Genomic DNA, 20,953 nt, shown 5'->3' on the forward strand with positions numbered 1-20,953 from the left:
AGCGCTTGGTTATGATTATGTTCTTTCTCCACCCCTGTTTAGTCATTGGTTGTTTCCCGAAGGTGTGTCAATATTGTTTTCAGCTGTCCGTGTTTAGCCATGATTACGTTGGTCATTTAAACCTCTCATGTCTCTGTGTACTTTACGCAGTATTGAGTTTACCTCATTACCAAGCGGTTGTTTCTCGTTTCCCGGTTCTTGTTTCTTGTTTCATGTTTTTGACCTTGTTTCTCGTTTCCTCGTTTTGATTACAGCCTTGCCCAGTTTATGTCTGTTTGCCAATTGCATGAACTTTTGAATGTTATTAGACCACGCTTTGATTACTGTTTAGATTTGTCTGCCTGCCTCTCTCTTTAATAAACGTCTTACACTTCACATGCATCCGTCCTCAACTCCATTACAGCCTGCACCATGACACTGCCTCATTTACAATGGCTTGGAAGAGAGGGGAGCATAAGCCAAACCATGTAGCATCACCAGCTATTCAATGTGACCATAGGTGGTGATGAAGGCTGTCTTCTACTCATCCCCCTCTTAAATTCTTATAAAGTTATAAGCACCTTTTATATCCTATACCTGTTCCAGGGATGATGGCATCAGTGGAAGTACTTCACCATGACAGAGTTGAGGCCTCAATAATCAGGGTAGATCTGGTTCTGTCCTTTTTTTTTCTATGCAAAAATACCCAGCACCAATGTGAGAGCTGGAAGTGGATCTTTAGAGGAACTTCTAAGTGCCTTGCTACTTTCTTCAATATAAAAGGTTCTTGCTACTTCGGATTCACCAAGGGCTGAAAAGATGCTGGTATCAAGCATTTGCATGTCTGAAGTAATGGATTAAGGGAGGGTGCTAGTGTGAAATGTGCAGGATCAAAATGTCCTTTCACTACAGTAGAAACATCAGCCCTCTCTCCTCTGGTGAACTTTTTCCTCATCAGATAATTTTGCAAATCTCATTTTCATGCTTTCTTTTTCAGACTTGTAATACAAAGAAATGGCTAACATGGGAGTGCTTACTCTGGGGTGTCTTGCATGAATGCAATTATCTATTCAGATGGATCTTCATAAGAGAGTCGCAGAAAAGATATTTCAGAGCCATTTCATTCCAGCCACTTTCCACTGCTAGAATGCCAAAATTCAGTTCATAATCAGCTGCTGATTGTTTCCATTGCTTTATCAACAGTCGTTGGTCTCCTGCATCTCAGACAGAAACAGGATGATTAAAGTCATCTCTGAATTTGAATTCTTTTCCAAACTGAGGATACAAGATAAGATACGAAGTCTCTCGCTTTTCCAGTAAGTCGGCATTTCCCTTGGAGGGGAAATGTCCTGAATTCCTCAAATGAATGTGAATAACTATTAATAATAATTCAAACAGATTTTTTTACGTAATCTGTGTTGTCTAAAAACATAGATAAACTCTTTCTCAGAGCTTTCACAGGGAAAATGTGTATACTTAAAATGAGTATTTTAAAAACTGCTGATCTCCTGGAATTTTTAGTCACAATATTCTCTATAATTTATAATCAGACTTTGCCTGAAGACTGGCAGGATGAAGTAAAATGTGCAATATTTAGAATGAATTTCAAACTTTAATACATCCAAAATTCTCATAGTTCAGTTTATGTGTGCATTTATAGCTTAAATTTAATGTATAAGACATAGCCTTTTATTATAATCCCTACATTCTATACATTTGTCAGTTCTTGAAGTTGCAGACTATAACTACCATGTTCCTCAACTCACAATTACCTCACATGACCTCCAGCCAAACACCTGATTATTAATGTCACTCATCTGTTTGCAATCACACTACTAACTTTAAATAACCCAGACTCTCAGTGTTACTTTGTGAAGCCTTGCACCATCATCTGGGATGATTTCAAGCCTTTATAACCCACCTGTTTTGACCCTAACTGGCTTCATGTTAACTGATGTAATCTTGTCTAGTTTATGTTTGTTTGCTGATCACTTGAACATTTTACCTCCCTCTCTAAGTATTGTCTAGAACGTTTGATTGTCTTGCACTTGTTTTGATAGAGCTAATATAATACACTTAATACATTACAATTTTCAAGAAATATGTTGATGTAGTTATTGAATCTGATGAACTGAGACTACTTTAAGAGTAGGAATGGTGAGTTGAAGCTTCATGAACTTTTCCAGTCATCTGTGTTGAAAAAAGGGGTTTATTTCTCAAGGCTTCAACTGACCAGTAGAGGCCTCTGTAGGTCATAAAACATAAAGCCCTGTGAACCATGTAAAAGTGTTAACACTGTTAGCACTGTGAGTACAAAATGTGGACCCAGCATAACATCACTACATAAATGGACCATGAGCCATTTTCAGATTTATCTTCTTCAGCAACAACAACAGCACCTTCCTCGTAATGATCTCCAATATGCCGTGATTATCAGTGTTTTATTTTGGCTGGTTTCCATGATCCAGTATTGTCTACATTGTGAAGTGCCATAAACAACAACAACAACAACAACACTCTCCCTGATTTGTCCAACAAGGATGTTTAATAGACCATCCGTATTGTCTACTAGGCCTCGCCCTCATCATCCCTTTGATCTTCATCATCTGCTTCATGCCTTAGAATGTGTTCTAAATGGTGGGCTTTATTTAGGGTGACCATATGCCCTCTTTTTCCCAGACATGTGCTCTTTTTTTGGACCTTAAAAAGAGTCCTGTCGGGATTTCTAAATTTGAGAGAATGTCTGGGATTCAGCTTTAGTTTCATTATGATGTGCTTATGGTCTAATACTGCATTGTGTGCTCACATAGTTGCATTTCTTTAACCCCTCTCTATAATTCCCACCTTCTCCCACACCAACTGGTCAATTATAAAAGGCTTACAGCAACTACTGGGCAAATTCCTGCCTTTCAACAATTAGCCTTCTCTCAGCGAAAAGCCATGTCACAGAGAAATCCCGCAGATTTGGTGGATCAGTTGTTGATGACCAGTATAATTTAACCCTGATTACACAGCACAGTGATGTATCTATGGAAAAGATTATATGACAGTTTCCAATACCTACTGGACTTCCTGGCTACACCACTGAGACAGTGTACCCTTTTCGGCACACTCTATTAACATGCTCAGAACAGTGTTCTCCTTTCAGTATTACTTGAGCAGTAATGCAGAAGTATTTAACTTTTTGATGTTTTGCTTCTACAAAAGCTGTTATAAAGCTGTTCTATCCAATTATTTACTATGGTTTTGAAAAAAGAGTGCTTTGCTACTTTTGCATTTCTAAAGACTTTTAATAGTTTTATGATTATTACTACAGCCTTTAAGATTTATGAGATTTAGTTCTGAATGTCTAATTTTTTATGATTTATGTGTCTAATTGAGTATATGATTATGATTATTATTCCTGAGGGATCAGTGTCCATGATGAGTTTAGAATTACCATCTATTATTAATTCAGCTTTCTCTGAAATGTGACTCAACTGTCTAGACACTTTCACACATGTGAAAGTATAGTATATGTTCTTGAAAAAGTTATCAGGACCTAGTTATCAAAGGTTAATCACGACAGCTGGGTCATTTGGGAATTTTGTCAAACCATGAGATGGAAGTGACATACAGAGAAAGTCACCCAAAGTGTGAGAAAGTACAATGACTCTTTGGAATCACAGGTAGTAAAGAGAAAGAAAGATACATGGCCCGTCACCACAAAGTATGTTGTGAAATAGCAAAGAATTGTTTCTAGTTTTTCACTTCATATTCTATTATTCACACTTTGTTGTGACAGCCAGCATCACCAGACAGGACATCATCCAAAATCTGTATTATTTCCATAATCATGATATTAGCATACAGTCTGTAGTCCAAGAATCCTTATATATTCTGGGCGGGCCAGCCAGGAGTGGCCATTTAAATGAACCTGAACTAAAAGACAGCACAACAGAAGAAAAGTCTCACTATGGGACAGCAGACTCAGACAGAGCAATGTGCATAACTGTATAATGTTAGGATATGGTTTATACACAAAAATACTTATATTTGGTGAGTCAGCCAGGAGTCAAATCTAAAACAACCTAAATTATCTGTATTAAAACATACTACAATCACCAGGCTGATGAAAACTCATCCAGCTTAACTCCTTGGGCATCATAACATTAAAGGAGCTGCAGGAATATCTGGTAAGTTCTGGTCACTCCCTGCTGTGAAAATGAGCAAAGGTGAAGCGCGGTTGTGTATGGCGTTAAACACGTGCTTGACAATAGCAGGAAATGACAGCTGTCCTGAGTCAAAACATTGCCCATGGCCATATATCATCATTTTTAATTTCATGTTATTACATTGCTTCGTGTTACATGGCCGTTCAAATGTGTAAATGATGGTAGAAGGTACACTCATATGGCATCTAATCATGGCACTCATATGGCGGTTACCATGCATAAGATGCACTTCCGCTAAAGGATGCATCTGTTTAGTGTCAGCACAATTAAACATTATATTATTATATTTGCATGTGTTTATCAACACTACATTTAAATATAACCAATCCTGTACCTCTTTTGTGTCATATGTGTTTTATAGTAATCTCTGTTTATCTAAGAAATATCTCAATAATCAATTATACGTTCACTTCCTGGAATGTTCTGAAATAAGTCTATTCTGCAAAGCTTGTGAACTTGGCAAAACTGATGATGAAATACCACACATTCACACAGTGTCATTTAGCACGTAAAAGGAGATGTAAGTGTTCTTTTCAGTGTGTGTCAAGATTTCCAAATCAGTATATAGAGCACTCATCAGTTTTGTCAGACACATCTGAGCAAGAAATATGCACGGATTAACCGAGGTAAGATCTTGGGTTTATTCATCTAACTCTGCAGTATGTTCAATATTATTCAACTTAATTATTTTTATAATCACAAATATATTCAGACTTACTCTAATTCTGGAGTTAAACCTCACAAGGTTGATAATAAGTACAGAAGTCCAGAAGTACAGAAGCGTTTACTTTAGTGTTTGTAAATTGCAAATTCATTGGACTCCAAAATCGTGGCTTACCTTTCATATGTGATCAGCCTATTAAAACCTATTCAAACATAATCTGAATTTGCCATTTGGACAAGCTTGCCTCTAATTGGTCTACTTTAGCATAACTATTGGTGCATTTCTGATACGACTTTCTGTCATTTCTTAGCCTTTCATAAAAAATTTTAAAAAATCATTCCAATACTTCATCCATTATAATCCCTACATTCAAAGAACTTCTACAAGCATTCTCAAGGAAAATGACTAGGAATTGCAATGTTCATACAAATGAAGTTTAACCCGTCCCTCACCTTTTACCTTACCTGAGACAGATCTGTTCAAAGTGAAGTGCTTAGTTGAGGTACAACTGTTGAAACTTCTGCAAAAAAATAAAAAATAAAAATCGAACATAGAGCAACTCCAGTGTCTTGCCGTTCTATTAAAGGAGTGGGAATTTTTTTGCATTTATATTAACTTTCCCCAACATTATATAAATTCTCCCTGGAAAGGCTTTCTTCTTATTAACATTAGAGAAAACCCTTTACAATGATGATAAACTTGAGCAGCTTAAATAATTAATGCCTAGAATGACTGAAGTTTAATAGTCACACTTTGTGCTGCAAAAAAATCTTTCCATTAATTCAATATTTTATGTTACCGCCATCTACAAAATCTTTATTACCAGGCACACATAATGTTACATTCTTAAAGGTTCTTCGGCTGTTCCTCTGGGAGAATCCTTAAAGGTTCAGGATCAAATCCTACAACAGAACACTTCTTCAGAAAGAACGTATTTTAGGAAGAACCCTTAACTGTACAAACTATACTATACTTAACTATACAAGCATCCATTTTCTAAGAGTATATTAAACTCACAGTGTTCCAGATTTACCTTCCTACTAGTATCCCTTTCTGATACAACTCTTTTTTGGAAACTATGAACCTTTACGGACCTAAGAAGAACCATCTGAAGAATGTTTTTTTTTGTTTCCCTCTGAGAGTGTATTAAACACTGTCAGAGTTATCTTCTTATTTGAATCCCTTTAAGAACGGTTTCTTAGCTGGACCTCGGATCTAAGTTAAGAACCCCTGAAGAGCCATTGACGAGTGTAAAGCCTTAGGGTTCTTCTGACCAATCCTGGATGCACAACTGACTTATTTATCAAGACAGTTCAGATAAAATTTAAATACTTGAGATGTTCTAGGTATTAAGAAGAAAATAATTACAAATACATTGGAGTTAGGAGAAGACGGTGTTGCCACTTCACGGCTCCAGGGTCCCCGTTTTGATGGACTTGCTACTCTAAATTGCCCATCAGTGTAAATGTATGTGAATTTGTGTGTGCATGATGCCATGTGATAGACCTGCATTCGATTCAGGGTGTATTGAATAATTGAATAATTGGGAGTGTGCACCACACACTTCATGGGATAGACATGATGGAAGAGTTCTTGGCTTACAAAGAAAACAGCAATCTGTTGTAGGATCCGACCTAGAACCTTTTAAGGAACTGAAAGCCTTTGCTGTGATGGTGAAATGATGTTATTTCTAAAGTGTGTAACTGGAGCTTAACAGTTATATAAACAGAGCTTTGTAGGAAAATTACTCTGAAAAGTACTGGCAACACAGAGACTTTTTTAAAAAAAGAAGGTAAGCCTCTTGTGGAATTCTGAGCTGCTTTAGAATGAAGAGCAATTCGTCTTTTCAGTGCATGCATGACCTTAGCTTGAGGGCCTTTGCTAACTGGTTGTCATTCAACATTTGAGAGTTTCACTCAGTTTTCAGTAAACAGAGAGAAGAAATTTGGCAGTTTTATCTGGCAGTAATGGATGTTGAATTTTTGTGTTAGTAACTATGGAAATAGAACTAGCATAAAGTAGAATTGCTCTTCAAGCTTAATCTTGTATCTTTTTTTCTCGGTTCTCAATCACATAACCTAGCAGTTGTGAACTGAAATGGTGAATTGAAGTGAATGATACTTTCTATTAAAATTTTAATGAGAATGTTTCTCTTTCTGTTGATTGCCCTAAAAGCCAAACATGATATGGACAACAGATCTGAGCAATCTGGTCCTGGCGGTGGATGCCATCACCCTGATCGCAGGTGTTCCTGCCAACCTGCTGGCTCTCTACACCTTCATTCAAAAGGTGAAGCAGCGATGTATGCCCATCGATGTGCTCTTGCTCAGCCTCACCATCTCAGACCTGATCTTCCTTTTCTTCCTTCCGTTCCGCATGAAAGAGGCGGCCGACATGAAATGGACCCTGACCTACTTCCTGTGTCCACTTTCAGGGTTCTTCTTCTACACAACCATTTACAACAGCACCTTCCATTTAACAGCTATCAGTGTGGAGCGTTATCTGGGAGTGGCCTTTCCAATCAAGTACAAACTCAAGCGACGTCCTCGATATGCCGTGATCGCTTGTGTCATATTCTGGGTGGTTTCCATGGCCCATTGCAGTATTGTCTACATTATGCAGTACTATAGGCACAATAATGAAAGTTTCACTAATCCAGTCAACAAGGAGGTCTGCTATGAGGAGTTTAGCAATGAACAGTTGAACATCCTTTTGCCGGTCCGTTTGGAATTGTTCCTCGTGCTGTTCTGCACCCCTTTTATCATCTGCAGCTTCTGCTACATCAGATTCATCCACATTCTCTGCCACTTACCTAACATCAAACCTAAGAAGCGCTTCAGGGCCATTGGGCTTGCCCTAGCCACCCTCCTGGTCTTTATCATCTGCTTCATGCCTTACAATGTGTCCCATGTTGTAGGTTATATTAAATGGGAGAGTCCTGCTTGGAGAGTGTACGCACTGCTCCCCAGCACCCTGAATGCCTGTTTGGACCCCCTCGTTTTTTATTTTTCCTCTTCAGCACTTCGGGGGACTTTAAAACACCTGATACAAGGATCCAACAAGCGGAGGCACCCCTCCTGCTGCCGGAATTTCCTCAACTGTCCCAAGTTAAACTGTACTGCGCATGAAGAAAGCACACATAGTTCCAATGACACTTCTCACTAGAAGCGCACAATCTATAATCGCAGATAAGCAGATAAGTAAAAATTTTTTACCGGCATGTTATAAGGGTTGTGCAACCATTACATTTTACAAGTCAACCAATCATTCAAAAAAGTAGTTTTACGGATTCTAATAAACAACAGCAAAAAACTGTCCAACCCTGTGACAGTTAAAAGCCATACAGCGGTTATGAATGACATTTCCAGCTTCAGTGTTTCTTTAGGCTATACAATTAACAACAAAAATGTAAATCAATCAGTCCAGTAAATGTGCAAAATAATAAATATGTGTATCTTGTTACACTATTTAAGGATATACCAATCCTTATATTGCATATAGACAACATGGTGGCTCAGCTGAAATGTTTGATCTTGCTGGTAATGAGTGCGCAGCATGGAAGCTCGTGTCCTTCAGCAGAGAGGTGTCCTTCCTTGGCTAGATAATACAATGTCTACAGCAGTGACTGAGGGATATTCCCAAGTTGGTAATGAACTGCCACATTCGACTGTGGTATTGTAAATGCCACTTCAGTAGTGCCTGAAAATATTCATCCGTGCTTTTTGGCCATTCCTATATATATATATATATATAATATGAAATTTGAACGCGGCAGTTCATAAATTTCATAAGCTATTAATACAGGGTGATTCAAACTATGTTAACACTTTACTGGTATCATTTTTCTTTACAGTTTTCTGTTGTGGGTTTTTGAAGCATTCAGGTTACATTTTACAGTCCAAAATCAGTAACTTACCCTACTTGTTTTATGATGTTACTGTGTTTCTGCTACACAATTTCAGTGTTTTAATGTCATATACTAAGTGTTAATTTTTTTTTAAATCACCCTGTATGAACAGATGGATAAAACTCATGAGTCCCAAGGCAAGAAAAAAACGAAAATGATGCTGTAATATAGCATAAATTCGCATAACTTAGATTTGAATATAATAATGCAATATTTGATGTTGAATATTATATGAATTTATTATTAAGGTATTATGAATTTGTATTGGAACAGAACTTCTATCTTCCATCCACTATTTTTTGCAGTCTTTTTTTTTTTTTTTTTTTTTTTTTTTTTTTACTTGTATATACTGTAATGGGGCGCACGGTGGCTTAGTGGTTAGCACATTCGCCTCACACCTCCAGGGTCCGGGGTTCGATTCCCACCGTGTGTGTGCGGAGTTTGCATGTTCTCCCCGTGCTGTGGGGGTTTCCTCCGGGTACTCCGGTTTCCTTCCCCAGTCCAAAGACATGCATGATAGGCTGATTGGCATGTCCAAAGTGTCCGTAGTGTATGAATGGGTGTGTGAATGTGTATGTGATTGTGCCCTGCAATGGATTGGCACCCTGTCCAGGGTGTACCCCGCCTTGTGCCCGATGCTTCCTGGGATAGGCTCCAGGTTCCCCCGCGACCCTGAAAAGGAGTAAGCGTTTGAAGATGGATGGATGGATGGATAATGTAATAGGAAAATAGAATTCAGGGAACTTTTAAGAAATTATTTTTTCATTTTATAACCCAACCCTGACCAGGATGAATGGAAGTATTTTATTACTTTACAGACACATGTTAACTTTATTGTAAAATCAATATTGTAATCTAGTGATGTATGTTTCTCTGCATTTTACACTTTGCATTATGTAAAATAATGAAAATGTTAGTTAATGCATATGTGATGAACAATAGTTTTTTAAATAGTGTTTATTTTAAATTATTAATAACAACTACTATTGTTAAGCTTTTTTCTACATTTAACATTTAGTATGAATTATGGCAATGATATAATTATGGCAATGTACCAGTGTAAATATGGAACATATTTTAAAATGTATTCTGTTTGAAAATACTGCTGTAAATTATAAAGCTGATATATTTATGAAGCTTGAGGTTATTAGTAATGGCTCATGAAAATGTGGAAAAAGCATAATAGGTTATAGCACTGTGCGAGGGCAATGTGAACAAGTAATAATAATATAGTAAGAATCATAAGTAAGTAAGAATAATACGAACAAGCAATGTGTCTCGTTCTTACCATTAAACAAGCTCAGAAAATCAATGTCTCGTTATTGAAAAATGACTTTTTTAATTATCAGAAGGAAATATATAATTTTATTTATTTATTTATTTATCAAAAAAACCTGCTGTTATTTAACATAGCAAGGAGTCTCCAGTGTCAGTGCTTTGTATCAGTAAGTTTTCTGCCACAGGAAACTCTTCAGGAAGGAAGAGTTTACACTTATTGGTTTCTTCGTAACATGACAAGATGTGTTTTTTTTTCTCATTAACTTAAAGAGAATGAAAAAAGAGAGGGTGGTGAAAGTACGACATGAAGTGACATTAAGTGTAACTATAAACAGTTAAAAATTACAACACATTCACATGAAAATGAATCACATGAAAATGAATCACATGTAAATGAATCACATGTAAATGTATCATGTGAAAATGAATAAATGAATTAAAATACAAAAATTACAACATGCCACGCATTAATTAATAAAGCATCAATAGTGTTGGCAAATTGCTGTGGTATAAGAGTGAAAAAACAACAACAACAACAACAATTTACAGAAAAATAATCAGTTTCAGGGTGGCAACAGTAACTATTGTTATATCTCGATTGTCTTCCTATAACGGCACATCCCCAAGTATTCTCTTCCTTATTTATTATATTATAACCATGGTATGAAATCATTACACTTCAGACTCACTGACGTTAGCGAAGATGGAAGGTGACGTGACGAGACGAAAGAAACATTCAGTTGTTCGTTTCTTGAACCTTTTACGTGCTAAGCATGCTGGTATGTGAGCTGCACAGTATTGTGAAACCCTTGCATTTCCCGTAGAGGGATTTTCCAGAGCATGAGCTACTGAATAAAGTATAAACCACATTTTCTCCACTATCAGTGGCATTTACACACACATTGTGCAGTGAAAGGATAAAGAATGTGGAGACAGCTCATTGCTGTGGAAAGGGGAAAGCCTGAGAGTAAGACGTGAGCTATAGAGGAGTAGTGTATATTAATTATGCTCCTGAAGTACTGCTGAAATCACAAACACACACTTTTGTCTGGCTATCCTTGTGAGGACCTTCCGCTCACATAATTAATGCTAACACCAACGTCTAACCTGATCTTTACTGTAACCTTTTTTGGTTGGTTTTTGATTAGTTTTTTAAATATATATTTTTAAAATAAAAGCTGCAATTTTGTTTTAATACATTAAAAAAAAAACAAACAAAAAAAAAAACGTTTTCTTATCCCCACAAATGTCCCTACAAGGTCAAAAATGTCTGATATTCCTATGTTTGTTGGGACATTAAACCAAAACATTAAATCAGACACACACACATGCCATGCAACACACACTCCTTCATCCCCTCTGTCTCCGTCCCTCCCTCTCACACCCATAATCAAGACACACACCTGAAGGTGCATAAACCCCGATAAGAACCAGGCTCTCTGAAGCTGCTCACACACTCATCCTTGTCTTCCCCGTCTCACCTTCCTAATCAAGACACACCTGAAGTTCCAGATAAGAGGCAGGCTGTCTGTAACTACTGACCTGCACACGTTTCACACACCCACACACCCACTTCTCGGACATAATGACATACAGGAGGGATGTATCCACGGAGAGTGGATAGAGAGTTTGGGTGGCTCGGGCTTATTAATTTTCCATGATCAAATGGCGAGAGCAAACATTGAGGCGAGGACAGTGAGGAAGCAGGCAGCAGATAGACCCTCGCCTCCGATCAAAGCAGCTGGACAGCATTCAGATAAGCACCACTCCTCCCCAGTCACAGTTCTGAGAACTGTCCACAGCAGTCAAGGAATATTACATCATTTTTAATTCTTCTGCCTTGTGCAATTTGGTATCTTTTTACGCCTCACTGCGGGAATGCACATGAAGAAGTGCTAAGACTTCTTAAAAAGAGCTGATTCACTTTCTTTTCCGGACAAGGAAGTGTGTAACAGTAGGACTCTTCTGCGTCATGCATTGTCTTTGCTTGTGAAGCAACTAAGGCAAAGTTTTAAAAGTAAAGAATTGGTGATAAGAAAGGTAAGGTGGAGAATGTGTACTGCTTTCTGGTCTTACCTTAATTAAATTTTTTAACGAATTGCAATATTTTTAATGAATAATTCATCTTTAAAGGGAAATTGCATTACGTTCCAATGGAATTTGTTTGGAATTGTAAAGAATATTAAGCAAGACGCACTAACGTGCTCGACAAACTCCGGCGATAACTTCACTTCCTGTGGAAATGATTCTTTAAAAAAATTCCAAACAGACTATTCAGTAATAAGAATATAGAAATCATTTCTTTTACAATCCCAGCGTTATTACATTAATTAAATGACATTTTAAATGATTTATGTAACCCTTATCCATTAAGAGTGCTTCAGCTGTCACTCTGAAGAATCCCATAAATTTTTTACTGTATATAGAACCCTGCAATTATTTCCTTATCAACAATAATTCAAAACTAGAACCTTCAAACTGCAAAAAAAATTATAAATTATTTTACTATGTTCATTAAATGGCATTTGAAGCAAATTTGAATAAAATTTGAAGACTGTATTTAAATATTATTATATGAATGGCATTTAATGCCATTTATTTCACCTATACTCTAGATAAAACCCTGCAAGTGTTTTCTCATCACAAATGGCTCTAAATTAAAAACCTTTTTAGAAAGCTATGCATTCCTAATTATACATTTCCATTTGATAAACACTTGACTATAGTAATTAAATTGCATTTAAATCAATTTATACAACTTCGTCTACAATTTTCCCTCTGAGGAAACCTTTAAAGGTTCTACCAGAAGGTGTTTTCCTAACAAAAATGGTTCCAAATGAGATATTTTTAGGATGTCATATACCCGTAATTACACAAGGAACTATTTAATGAATCATTGACTTTATTCATTAAATGACATTTAGAGCTATTTATTTTACCTACGTTGTATGGTTCCAAGCTAGAACTTATAGAAAGCTATGAACCATAGCTATACAAAGAGCTATCTGATAAATTGCTTGCTAAAGTAATGATCATTTAAAGCAACTTATAAATATTTAACGTTTATTCATGGTAAAAGGGCAAATCTATGTTTGTCTGTCCGAGGGAACCCATATGCAGGTACTATGTAGAACCCAACAAGAGAATATTTCCCTATCAGCAAGGGTTCCAAACTAGAGCCTTTTTAGGAAGCTGTGAACATTTCATTTGACAAAGAACCATTTACAATATCAATTGAATGTCATTTAAAAAGTGATTTATTTAACCTAGATTCTTAGAAAATCTAAAACTCTTGTTTGGTATGGTTGTTGCTTTGTCCCTCTGAAGAAACCCTTAAAAGTGCTATGTAAAACCCTAGGGTTAGGGTTAAGTGAATTTTACCCTATCGGAAAGGGCTCTAAAGTAGATATTTTTTGGAAGTGGTGAAGTATTACATTGCTGTTAAAACAACTCATTTAAAATGGTCAAAATAAGAACACCTGACTATTTTAACTGTTTACTACATGAAATAAGTTGCATTTCACCTACAAAGCAGGTCAAATCTATATAGAATCCTGTAAGAGAGTTTTCCTTTTAAAAAATGGTTCCTACAAACTAGAACTTTTTAGGACGGTATGAGCTCCTAACTATGCAAAGACCCATTTGACAAATGTATTAAACTCCTAGGACCTACCTACCTACCTACTATATGCAACTTCACACTTTTCTAATAGTTCCTCTGTGGTTAATGAAGAATGCGTTCTGAGACAAATATATAAGCCTGGATTTAAGAGTTTTAAATAAACATACCAGCTGAATTTTTTTTTAAAAGAGAAAATGACAATGACAAAGTTTCACACAGGTTATACTGTATGCTTACTGTACATTGTATATAGCAATAAACATTATTGCTTATATTACAACTTACACATTACTGGCAGCTTAGTCAGTGTTTATTGCACTGTAAGAAATTCCCTAGAACACAGGCTTAGCAGACAAAGGTTCAGGATGTCAGCTGTTTACTTTAATACAAAGAAACAGTCTTTAAGCAATCCTAACCCAGGAACAAGGCAGTGTTCCAACAGTCGGCTGTGACACGTAGCGGAATATGTCATAACAAGCCACTGGGGTTGTTATGACATATCCCGCTATATGTCACCGCTGTTTTTCTCCACAGCAAAATTGCAATCTTAGACTAGCAACGAAGATGACACAAAGAATGAAAAGCAAAGTAAATAAAGCATCCCATGTTGCTATGGTTTTCCTGTATTTATTGTTGGTCCATGTCGCTTAGTTGGTGTTTCCTATCAGTATTACCTCGTGTTCACACAGGCAAGTGACAAAGCAACAGGCGAGCGTTTATTTTCTATTTACGAATGCGACACTGAGTCACAATTTCACTGACGGCGGCAAGCAGCAAAGTAATAGTGCAACAAGCAACATTTGAATTGAGTTTTGTTAATTCTATGCACATTAGTTATGTCGTAAGAAATCCAAACTATTGGATCCAATGATTCCTCGAACCAGTCCTGTGGTCTGACATTTCTCCAGCTCCTCACTCACAGCTATAGTTCCTTCCTGCAATTAGTTCCTATTTACTGTTTGATGCACAAAAACGAAAGAAATACTTATCCTGTCTTAAACAACTTGTGATTAGACGTGTGTGGAGACATTACAAAGCAAAATAAAGCTTGGAAGGAAGTAGCGGAGATCTTTGGGGCATTTAGGAAGTGTACGTAGTTCGCTTGCATTGCTAATCCACCAGCAAGGTTCATATAAAACCACACTGTTTAATAATGTTCATTATTTAGTTTGGGTATAACTACTTGGTTACACACCCACAAAAGACAAACTACAAGCGACACAAGTGACTAGCAAGTCTGAATGTATGGTTTGGCTTTAGGTTGATCTCCGGTGTATGCATTTGCTCGACTTGATCTCTATTTCTCATCAAGTTCCTGGAGCAAATGTGTCTTTATCTGGCTTCTCTTGGTGCTCTTACAGAAACCATTCTACATATTCCAAACTTAATGCTGCTCTTCTTTTTGTTCTTTTCAGAATTGAAATAAAAAAAATGAGGTGAGGCCTCTTGGCAGATTGTTTTTTCCATGAGCAAGCCATGCAGCAGTGTGAGACCATCCTTTGCCTTTCGGTCTACATCATCACCTTCGTCACAGGCTTCCCATGCAATGTCCTGGCTTTCTACACGTTCAGTTGCAAGGTGTGGAGAAAGCCAGCGCCCATAGACATCCTCCTGCTCAACCTGACCATCTCAGACCTCCTATTCCTTCTCTTCCTGCCCTTTAAGATGAAAGAGGTGGTCGATGGCATGCACTGGAACATGCCGTACTTCCTGTGCCCACTGTCCGGCTTCATCTTCTATATGACCATCTACAATAGTACGTTTTTTCTTACTGCGGTAAGTGTCGAGCGCTACCTGGGAGTTGCTTTCCCCATCCAGCATTCGTTGAGACGACGACCCTTTTACGCCGTGGTGGCCTCCGTCTTCCTCTGGGCGCTCTCCATGCTCCATCTTAGCATTGTCTACATAGTACCGTACTACGACCCAGCTGGGACAGGTCCACCACCCAGGAATGTGTGCTATGAGGAGTTCACTGATGCCCAGCTGCGCATTCTGTTGCCTGTGCGCTTGGAGCTGTGCATTGTGCTGTTCGGCATCCCGCTGCTCATCTGCACTTTCTGCTACATCAACTTCATTCACATTCTGTCACGTTTGCCAAACATTGGCAGACGGAGGAAGCTTCGAGCCATTGGACTTGCCTTGGGCACGCTGCTGGTGTTCGCACTGTGCTTTGGACCATACAACGTCTCGCATGTGGTAGGATTCATCACCAAAAGCAGCCCTGCATGGAGAGACAAGGCACTGCTACTCAGCACTTTCAATGCCTGCCTGGATCCACTCATATTTTACCTGTCCTCGGCAGCTGTCCGGAGCATGCTGGCATCAATGGCGCAGGTTGTGTGGCACAAAATAAAGGCGTGTAACAGTGTTCTTTTCTGCCGGAGACTGGGAAAAGATGGGCATGAGAGTACTAAAAACTCATTCCCAAGACCAGGCGAGATTAACGCTCTTTGACAGAAATTGGTGGCAAGAACAGGATGGGACCACATCCTTGTGTTTTCCACCATCCTTTTGGAAAAGGCTGCAATCATTTCAGTGGATTTATACTTTAATCCACAAAGGAACAATTGCACAGCACCTGGAATAGTTGGGGATTTAGAACTTTGCTTGAAGACAATAAAAATCCACCCTTCGGAGGTTATTTATTTCTGGGAACCAAATTCAGATGTAATACACAGTAAGAGCGAGAACTTTCTTAGTTCTTAGTCTTAGTGAGCAGACCTGGAACTGCTAACCCCAAACCTTATCTACAACAACATATTTTAACATGCCTGTATGGCTTGATGTAAGTAATGCCCCTATGTTTCCTGCATATGATAAGGGCTTGGACAACAGGCCTCATATGGGAGCTTTATTGGAGAGTCAGCAGCAAGAGAAGATATACATCATATACAACCCATTGTGTACACACGACAGCCATACGGTATATTGAGTGTTTACATACAGAAGACCTGTGGTTTATGAATGTTTAGCCTCGAATATGTTTTCTTGTGCTTGCTTCTTCAAGCCAGAATTAAAGACATGCACTGCACCGGGCATATTGAGCGGTGGGCAAACAAAAAAAAGGACCCTTCACCTGGACTGCTCAGTATGATTGGGTGGAGATAAAGCACAGAGTCACAGTTTGTTCAGCGTGGAGATAAAGGATCTGCAATAGCAGGCAGTACTTGGGTCAATAGAACTCGCTCTTTCACCTGTTCCAGCTTAATATTTGCAGGTTATTTGGTTCTTGGAAAAACGGACAATAGATGATGGACTGAGAACTAACACCAGACGTTATTTGAGAGAGAAAAGAAAAAAAGGAATATACTGTAGAGCAAACACACACACACACACACACACACACACACACACACACACACACACACACACAAATATTCAGGCTTTCAATATTTCAGATTCTAACTTCAGTTCAGGAAATGACAAGACCGGTAAACCTTTCATACCTCAACCAAAAAAACAAATCAATAAAAAGCAAAGAAACGAATAACAATAAAACATTATACCTTGTTTTTAATGAAATTCTTCAAATCTTACAGCAGCGAAGCCTGATTATCTTGTCAACCCTACCGCAAAGAGCAATTCATCAGGCGCAGCCTGAAATTAGCTGTCATTACCTAACGTGTTTATTGGAGAACCATGAGGAGTATATTGCTTATTGTAATGTCCGCCGTCCGTTTCTGGCCTCTACGGCATCATAAAATTTTTATCGTATATTTCCCTCTTGCTCATAACCGTCTCGAATCTCCCTACAGGATACTGGTGCATGAGTTATGATTTATGAACCTAATAAATATTTGGATAAGGTTATTGTCTTTGATTGCTAATCTTGGGTTGTGTGTGTAAGTGTGTGTGTATACAGTATGTGGGTTTGTATGTGTGTGTAAATGTACTCTACTAAGTATGAGCAGTGAGAAACAAACGCACATGAAATACGAATGCTGAAGCCATATAAATGATGAAATTTAAGTTGATGACTTGGGTATTCACATACAGATTTATGTGTGTAATGCATCATCTCTTTTTCTATGGATGAGCCAAGGGGTTTAACCCTTCTAAAAAGGTTCTACATGGAACCTTCAAAAAAAAAACAACCACAGTTTATATATAAATTTTTTCATAAAAGAGTCTATAGAGTGGTGCTTGAAAGTTTGTGAACCCTTTAGAATTGTGTTTCTGCCTAAATATGACCTACAGCATTGTCGGGTTTTCACACAATTCCTAAAAGTAGATAGAGAACCCAATTAAACAAATGAGACAGAAATATTATACTTGGTCATTTATTTATTGATGAAAATAATACAATATTTCATACAGTATCTGTGGCAAACGTATAGGAAACTTTGCTTTCAGGATCTGGTGTGAGCCCCTTGTGCAGCAATAACTGCAACTAACTGCAACCTGTGTCTCGTTTCACCCTGATTCCCACCACAAATTCTTTATGGTTCTTGTTTTCGCTGTTTTTGTTTATTTGTTTGCACTTTATTTCGTAAAGGTCCGCACTCGCATCCTTCTCCGCTAGAATAGCAACAGAATAAATCAATTTGTATCTTGAAAAGAGTAAAGGCAACCTAAAACAGGCCAGATAATCGTATTCGATTTTTTTTTATTTGAAAAAAATCCTGATAAGAAATAAAAGGAAATCAAGTTAAAGTATCTTGAATAAATAAATAAATAAATAAATAAATAAAAGTCCCAGTGCTGTCAAATTCTCGACATTGATTGGTCAGAAGGTGTTGATTAAAACAGCGATTCTGACAGTAGTTTTTTTTTTTTTTTTTTTTGCAAAGACATAAGACTAAACCATAATTATCTTTATTTATTTATTTATTTATTTATTTACTTGTAAATCAACCTAGAAATTTCAATTTAGTGAACTTTTTAACAGCCTGGCCAACCGTCAAAGCTTTGGCACCTAGATGTTACAAGACAGCTTTAATTAAACATCAACAGTACATAACAGAACGAGATAATGTTCCAGGATCAAATAATTACAATAATGATTAGGAGGCATGTTTGCCATCTTGTTTCTGTCACTAAGTACAACATATAAACACTGTCAAGGTGGAGAAAAGCAAAGTCTTTCTACTAGCCTACTACATATATAGTGCTGTGATTTCTTCTGTTTTTGGGTATATCTCATAAATATGTTTCAGAAATGAAAGCAAAATCTAAGATAAAACAAAGGCAATCTGAGTAAACACTCATTAAAGTTTTTAAACGATAATGTTATTTATTGAAGCAAAAAAAAGTTATCCAATACCAACTGGGCCTGTGTGAAAATGTATTTGCCCCCATAGTTACTAATTCTCCAAATCCATGAAACTGCATTCATAATGAGGTTCAACTGGACTAGATGCAACCAGGCCTGATTACTGCAAACCCTGTTCAATCAAATCAACACTTAAATATAACTTTTTCAACAGCATGAAGTTGGTTAAAAGGTCTTACCCAGTAACACACTATGAGAAAGTTGAAAGAAATTCCAGAGATGATGAGAAAGAACGTAATTGAAATACATCAGTCTTGGAAGGGTTACAAAGCTATTTCAAAGGCTCTGGGACTCCAAAGAACCACAGCGAGAGCCGTTATCTCCTAGTGGAAAAAGTGAACCTGTGCACCGGTAGTGAACCTTCCCAGAAGTGTCCGACTTTCCAAAATTCCTCCAAGAATTTCCAAAATTCTTCCAAAATTCTTCCAAAACTTCCAAAATTCCTCCAAGACTTCCATCCAGGAAGTCACAAAAGAGCTAAGGACAACATCAAAGGACCTACAGGCCTCGCTTGCATCAATAAGGGTCACTGTTCATGACTCCACTATCAGAAAGACACTGGGCAAAAATGGTGTCCATGGAAGACTGGTGAGGCGTAAACCATTGCTAAAACAGAAAACATTAAGGCTCATCTGTATTTTGCCAAAACACACCTTGATGATCCTCAAACCTTTTTGGGAGAATGTTCTGTGACTGATGAGTAGAAAGTGGAATTGTTTGGAAGACAGGGGTCCCGTTACATCTGGCGTAAACCAAACACTGAATTCCACAAAAAGAACATCATACCTACAATCAAGCATGGTGGTGGCAGTGTGATGGTGTGGGGATGCTTTGCTGCTTCAGGGCCTGGGCAACTTGCACTAATTGAGGGAAACATAAATTCTTCTCTCTACCAGAAAATCCTAAAGGAGAATGTCGAGTCTTCAGTCCGTAAGTTGAAACTCAAGCGCAACTGGATTATACAGCAAGACAATGATCCAAAGCGTAGGAGTAAATCCTAATCCTAGAAGTAAGTGAAAGTCTGATCTCCAGTTATCAGGAGCGTTTGGTTGCAGTTATTGCTGCTGCAGATGGCACAACCGGATTGTAGGTTTAAGGGGGCAATTAGATTTTCACATGGGTGATAGATGTTGGATAACTTTTTTTGCGTAAATAAAAATAAATAAATAAATAAACACTGTATTGTGTGTTTACTCAGGTTGAATTTGTTTTACGTTGTATTTCATTTGAAGATCTAAAACTATTTAATATGAGATTTACACAAAAACAGAATAAATCAGGATGGGGCAAATATGTATACATATGAATGTTTACATTATCACTTTAGGCAAATACAGCTGCTGTTGGCTGTACACTGATCCCAAACCAATGCAAAAATGCCCCTAAACAGCTGGCAGTAAAGATAGCCATTCAGTAAGAATACATCCTCATTATTACCTCAGGGGCAAAGATGGTGTTGAAGTCGAGAAGAACCTACCTAGTGCATTGTCCTAGTACATCGACACTGATCTCACATTTGTGGGGACTGTGGATGAACAACAGCTGTAAAATACCATACAGGATGGAGGTCATTTCTTCATCTCCATCATTACTGTGTTCCTTCTCCTCATTCATCCTCAAAGCATTAATATCACATCCTGCCTCTGTTTGCATTTACAGAGCGAAAGATCGAGTGGAGGGTTATGGGTGCAGCCCATACGCTGTTTGATTGACATTCTTCAGTCCTACACAGAAGTCTACATAAGCACAGTGTTTCTCATTGTGAGATTACATTAAAACAAATATAGTATTAGTAAGCCTATTTTTAACTTTTACTAGTTTCAGGCTTGGAATTTCTTATTTTAAATTTTATTGCTTCAAGCATTTATTTTGAGAAGGAAGCTAAAATATTTGGCAATGGAATATTAAAATAATTTCATTTCTTCCAGCATAAAGAATACAACAGTCTGGGGGTGTGCTGTTATATCAAAATAATAAATGACGAGGTAGTGTGTTGTGGCCCGATGTAAACTGGACT

At 37.6% G+C, this 20,953-nt stretch overlaps 2 protein-coding genes across 2 annotated transcripts; both read left to right on the plus strand.

Annotated features, from left to right (window-relative positions):
• Positions 1-4,731: 4,731 nt before the first annotated feature.
• LOC128599854 (free fatty acid receptor 3-like) lies at positions 4,732-11,080 on the plus strand. The gene is made up of 2 exons (XM_053611860.1): positions 4,732-4,819; positions 7,033-11,080. The coding sequence occupies exons 1-2, from the start codon at positions 4,802-4,804 to the stop codon at positions 8,020-8,022; spliced, it is 1,008 nt and encodes a 335-aa protein (XP_053467835.1). The 5' UTR covers positions 4,732-4,801; the 3' UTR covers positions 8,023-11,080.
• Positions 11,081-11,565: 485 nt separating this feature from the next.
• LOC128599855 (free fatty acid receptor 3-like) lies at positions 11,566-20,577 on the plus strand. The gene is made up of 2 exons (XM_053611861.1): positions 11,566-12,082; positions 15,080-20,577. The coding sequence occupies exon 2, from the start codon at positions 15,141-15,143 to the stop codon at positions 16,116-16,118; it is 978 nt and encodes a 325-aa protein (XP_053467836.1). The 5' UTR covers positions 11,566-12,082; positions 15,080-15,140; the 3' UTR covers positions 16,119-20,577.
• Positions 20,578-20,953: the final 376 nt, after the last annotated feature.

Source organism: Ictalurus furcatus, chromosome 23 (assembly GCF_023375685.1).
Source record: "Ictalurus furcatus strain D&B chromosome 23, Billie_1.0, whole genome shotgun sequence".
NCBI classification, from domain to species: domain Eukaryota; kingdom Metazoa; phylum Chordata; class Actinopteri; order Siluriformes; family Ictaluridae; genus Ictalurus; species Ictalurus furcatus.